Here is a 5535-nt window from a genome sequence, read left to right on the forward strand (position 1 = left end):
TTTTTTTTTTTTTTTTTACTATGTTTCTCTTGAGATTTTGATGGTTGCAAATGTGTTTTCTTTTTCAGTCACTGGAACTCTTAAAGGCTACGATCAATTGCTCAATCTTGTTCTTGATGAAGCAGTAGAATTCGTTAGAGGTATGTATCTCTTATCTTGTCATATCTTATTTTAACTGTTCTTCACAGCTACATCTGCTGCATCAATCTTGTTAGGCTGTTATTTTGCTTTCTTTATTTATGATCATTGCATAGCATGAAATGAGTTAGTTTACGTCATCTGGATCCATGTGTATCTATTGCTACAATATCTCTAGTGGAACCTGCCAATAAATACGAGAACCTCTGTATCTCATTTGATTCCATTACTCTGCTGCGTACAAATATCTCCATGATGCAATTGGTAGAAACATAAATTTTGATTAGATAGGCGTGAACTGGAAGAGAGGTTGTTTGATTGCTTAATCTTGTTATGCTGTTATATGAATGGGATAATATCATTCTCTTACCTATGTTGAACTTAGGGATGAGATCAGATTTTTCATTGATTCTATATTTTGACCCTTGTCTTATGTTTGTGAAAGACCACGATGATCCTTTGAAGACTACTGACCAGACAAGACGCCTTGGTTTAATTGTATGACTCCTTTACCTTCTTTTTCAGTTCTATAAGTGTAATTCCTATATAATGCAGTCACTACCTTTGTTTCTACTGGTTACATTCTGGTATCTTGTTGCTTGCAATAGAGTTTCATAGTTTAGATTCTGAATCACCATGGTATGTTTTCTTGTCTGGTTTATTAGGTTTGCCGTGGAACAGCGGTCATGCTTGTCTCGCCAACCGATGGCACTGAAGAAATCGCTAACCCATTTGGTCAACCAGAAGCTGTCTAAATAGTTTCTTCCCAAACATTATGTCTCTCTATTAGTTTAACTTGGCCATTTAGAGAGAGAGTATTTTGTATCTGACTATCTGGTGTGATGTTGGAAACATATATGTTCGTTCAATTTAAACTATTTGGAACATCGTAGATACTTCTTCTCGTCTCTGTTTTACCAAACTTGAATTTAGTACCTTTGTTAAAATCTCATTTCAGTCTTCTGACATCATCCCGCGGTATAAATTCGGTTTACCAAAATTCCAAAACCAGATTCGAAGTAAACCGGAAAATCAAATGTCCAAGTTTGTATTGAGGCTCCCGGAGTTGCTTGGATACTTTATGGTGGAGACAATGAAGTCAGTAACGGCAAAACTCAAACTTTTTGGGCCAGTCCTCACTTTACGTTGCTCTTACAGCTCCACCACCGATCAAGCTCTTCTTCTTAACGAATTTACCAGACTCTGTTACCAGAGAGACCTTCCCAGAGCTCTAAAAGTAATGGATTCGTTACAAAGTCATGGTCTTTGGGCAGACTCTGCAGCTTATTCTGAACTTATCAAGTGTTGTTTATCTCATAGAGCTGTTTATGAAGGGAATCTTATTTGTCGTCATTTATACCGCAACGGTCATCAACCAATGATGTTTCTGGTAAATGTTCTGATCAACATGTATGTAAAATTCAATCTTTTGAATGATGCTCACCAACTGTTCGATCAAATGCCTCAAAGATATGTTATTTCTTGGACTACAATGATCTCTGCTTATTCTAAGTGTAAGCTTCATCAAAAGGCTTTAGAGCTTTTGGTTTTGATGTTGAGAGATGGTGTCAGGCCTAATGTGTATACTTATTCTTCTGTGTTGAGAGCTTGCAACGGGATGTCTGATGTAAGAATGCTTCATTGTGGGATAATCAAGGAGGGATTGGAGTCTGATGTTTACGTTAGGAGCGCTTTGATTGATGTGTTTGCTAAACTAGGTGAGCCCGAGGATGCTCTTTCGGTTTTCGATGAAATGGTTACTGGTGATGCCATTGTTTGGAATTCGATCATTGGTGGGTTTGCTCAGAATAGTAAAAGCGATGTAGCTTTGGAACTTTTTAAGAGGATGAAGAGAGCTGGTTTCATTGCGGAGCAGGCTACATTGACTAGTGTATTGAGGGCTTGTACTGGTTTGGCTCTTTTAGAGCTTGGCATGCAAGCTCATGTTCATATTGTGAAATATGACCAAGACTTGATACTTAACAACGCACTCGTGGACATGTATTGCAAATGTGGGAGCTTGGAGGATGCTCGCCGTGTGTTCAGCCAGATGAAGGAGAGAGATGTGATTGCTTGGAGCACTATGATTTCAGGGTTGGCGCAGAATGGTTATAGCCAGGAGGCATTGAAGTTGTTTGAATCCATGAAATCTTCTGGGACGAAGCCAAACTATGTTACGATTGTCGGAGTTCTCTTTGCTTGCAGCCACGCGGGACTTCTTGAAGATGGTTGGTATTACTTCAGATCAATGAAGAAACTTTATGGGATTGATCCAGTGAGGGAACATTACGGCTGCATGATTGATCTGTTAGGAAAAGCTGGAAAGCTTGACGATGCAGTGAAGCTGTTAAATGAAATGGAGTGTGAGCCAGATGCTGTGACATGGAGGACTCTACTTGGTGCTTGTAGGGTTCAAGGAAACATGGTGCTAGCTGAATATGCAGCTAAAAAGGTCATAGAACTCGATCCCGAGGATGCAGGAACTTACACAGTGCTGTCTAACATATATGCGAACTCTCAGAAATGGGACAGTGTTGAAGAGATCCGGACACGCATGAGAGACAGTGGAATCAAGAAAGAACCTGGATGTAGCTGGATCGAAGTAAACAAAAAGATTCATGCTTTTATCATTGGAGATGATTCTCACCCACAGATAATTCAAGTCAAGAGGGAGCTGAATCAATTGATCCATATACTCATTGGTATTGGTTATGTTTCTGAAACAAACTTTGTGCTACAAGATCTTGAAGGAGAACAGATGGAAGATTCTCTTAGACATCACAGTGAGAAGCTGGCTTTAGTCTTTGGCTTGATGACATTACCTAGTGAAAAAGTTATTAGGATCAGAAAGAATCTGAGGATATGTGGGGACTGTCATGTGTTCTGCAAGCTCGTTTCAAAGCTTGAAAACCGCAGTATCGTTATAAGAGATCCGATCCGTTACCATCATTTCCAGGATGGCAAGTGTTCTTGTGGTGACTACTGGTAAAACAATCATGTGGTTTTCTCTGTGAGTTTTCTTAATCGAATTTTAGATCAGTGAACTATGTTTTGCTTTGTGAAGCTTATTGATATGCCAAATTTTTTTTGTTAGGATTCTGTAACATTTTACTTTTGCAATATTGAAGATTGGAGACTCAAAAGACTAATTTGTGAAAAAAGAAAAATACTTATTTTCAATTATTGTGCTATAGTTGAGTTAATGGGAAGACACTACTGCACATGGATATGGATCATGCAATATAATTTATGCTTAATCTCTCTTTATTATTTTATTAAATTAAAAGCATTATAATAATCAAAAGTGTTCAAAGCTGAATTTTGCATCATGGAGACAAGATCTTTATAATGTCCAAAGTGGTTTAATCTCATTATATATTATGATTCACTATTACTCATGTGGACTTAAAAGTGCCATCGTAGTCGCTTTATTCATTCGATTACACACCTAATGGACTTCATAATTAAATTGGTATTGTTTTTGCAGACTTTTTAATTAAATATTTGAGTTAATTTTTTGTGTTCATTGTTTAATTCTTCAATTTATCTGTTAATAAGATAATATTTGATTTAGTTGTCAAAAAAAAAAAGATAATATTTGATTTATCAATGTATTATCTTTTAATGAACCTAAATTTTTTTTTTTTATGTGAATTAAGTTATACTTAAAAGTATATGTTAAGTGAAAATTTATTTTATTTTAAAGTATTTTGGTAAGGTATTTTGTTAAATGCAAAGGTTAAAATACTAGCTATTTTTAACTTTATATTAATATGGGCTTTTAAGTTATAAGGCCCAATTTCGTACGTCCAATTCATAACTAGATGTTATTAAAAACCACGTCGGCATTCTCATCCGTTGCCACGTACCAGTCCCAGATCGGACGATCAAGGATTCAATAAGAATCTATAATCGAACGGTTCTCTTGACCTGTTCTAGACACTTCCAAAGATGGGGACGATGATGAATGTTTATTTTTATAGCTTTTTAACTATTTTACCTGTCAATTTATGACTCTATTTACTTCGTTATATTTTTCCTTTAATGTTACAAGTTTTAATGTGTTTATTTTAGAATGAGATATTTTAAATTTTCAACTCTTTATTGGTGAGATCGCACGTCTTTTCGGTAGTGATTCATAAAAAAAAAATATCAAGGGAACATCATATATTATATAAATTAAGATATTTCTCATTATTTTGTACCCTTGAAGTATGTGTAATAATTATATTCCAAGTAATGTTTATTTATTTTCTAAAACAACAAAAAATATAATAGAGTGAGAAACTGTTGCTCATAAAGTATAATAAAAATTGAAGAAAATTTCCATAAACATATGAATTTGGAGAGAGTATTTTTTCACCTAAGTTTTCGATATAAAAAGAGAGGAAAAAGAAAAAATAAGTAAACTAAAGTAATAAAAAATAAGACTAAAAAATGAGTTTTATAAAAATCTTGCCAACAAACATAAAATATATAAAAAGAAGAGGTAAAGTGTAAATTAATAGAAGTTTTAAAATAGATATATTTGCTTCTCATGATATATCTATTATATATATAAAAAAAGTAAAAACTACGACAACAACCAAAATCATAACTAGTGGCAACAAAAATAAAGGAAAGAAAACAAACTTAAACAGGGTTATACAAAATGTTTTTTTTTTTTTTTTCAGTTGTAATAAGAATAAAATTTAAAATAATACGATGACGTGTCATAAATCGTAAGGATAGAAATTAATAATTTTATCCAAAAAAAAAAAATTACTCTAAACCATGGTTAAGAGATTTAACCAGAGGAGAGAGAGAGACTCTCAGATCAGAGTGAGTTAAAAAGCGTTCCTTTGAGTTCGAGAGGCGAATCAACGAAGGAGACAACAGACACTCTGAGAAAGAGGCGGCTAGGGATCCGACTCACTGCTTCCTTCAGTCACTTTCTTTTTCCCTTTTGATTCCTTGCCTCCATTGAACCCTCTTCTTCTTTTAGATTCTCCTCTCTTCCATGTGCGTTTTTTTGAAGACGACGACGATGATGCTGATGTCTTTGAATTGAATCCGTACGAATTGTTTCGCCTGCGTTTTGATTTTTTTTTTTAAATCAGATCTTGCCCTTTTTTTCCGGTGAGTTTTTGCTTTTCTTGAAAAAAAGCTCATTGATTTGATTTGTTCAAGATCTTAAATTGGTGGATAAGATTAGTGATGTTGAGGATGATTAGGTATATTGATAGATCTGCCTAGATTAGTGATGTTGTGTGTTCTTGTTTGTTTTTTTTTGCAGATTTCTACAACCATGGCTTACCTGATGTAGTGATTTTGGATCAAATTCATTCTCAAAGCTGGCTCCTTTACTCTGTTTATTATATAGAAGAAGCTCTGTTTTTGTGTGGTTCTCTTTCGTTT

General features: G+C 34.6%; 3 protein-coding genes across 3 annotated transcripts in view; all 3 read left to right on the top strand.

Annotated features, from left to right (window-relative positions):
• Positions 7-1025, top strand: LOC104790145 (sm-like protein LSM7). Its single transcript, XM_010515853.2, has 3 exons — positions 7-140; positions 584-636; positions 804-1025. The coding sequence occupies exons 1-3, from the start codon at positions 41-43 to the stop codon at positions 891-893; spliced, it is 243 nt and encodes an 80-aa protein (XP_010514155.1). The 5' UTR covers positions 7-40; the 3' UTR covers positions 894-1025.
• LOC104790146 (pentatricopeptide repeat-containing protein At2g03880, mitochondrial) lies at positions 1107-3315 on the top strand. The gene has a single exon (XM_010515854.2). The coding sequence runs from the start codon at positions 1175-1177 to the stop codon at positions 3125-3127; it is 1953 nt and encodes a 650-aa protein (XP_010514156.1). The 5' UTR covers positions 1107-1174; the 3' UTR covers positions 3128-3315.
• LOC104790147 (phosphatidylinositol 4-kinase gamma 7) overlaps positions 4942-5535 on the top strand; it is a gene marked incomplete in the record, with an annotated part of 3775 nt that continues 3181 nt past the window's right edge. The window contains 2 exon segments of the mRNA XM_019246626.1: positions 4942-5192; positions 5414-5535.

This window comes from Camelina sativa, chromosome 6 (assembly GCF_000633955.1).
Source record: "Camelina sativa cultivar DH55 chromosome 6, Cs, whole genome shotgun sequence".
Classification (NCBI taxonomy): Eukaryota; Viridiplantae; Streptophyta; class Magnoliopsida; order Brassicales; family Brassicaceae; genus Camelina; species Camelina sativa.

What these genes read in the sequence shown, in the direction of transcription:
- LOC104790145 (XM_010515853.2), top strand. Translation starts at nt 41, where the DNA reads ATGGTTGCAAATGTGTTTTCTTTTTCAGTCACTGGAACTCTTAAAGGC. An exon ending in AGCAGTAGAATTCGTTAGAG is followed by an intron (nt 141 to 583) that starts GTATGTATCTCT and finishes TGTTTGTGAAAG; the next exon opens with ACCACGATGATCCTTTGAAG. An exon ending in CAAGACGCCTTGGTTTAATT is followed by an intron (nt 637 to 803) that starts GTATGACTCCTT and finishes CTGGTTTATTAG; the next exon opens with GTTTGCCGTGGAACAGCGGT.
- LOC104790146 (XM_010515854.2), top strand. Translation starts at nt 1,175, where the DNA reads ATGTCCAAGTTTGTATTGAGGCTCCCGGAGTTGCTTGGATACTTTATG.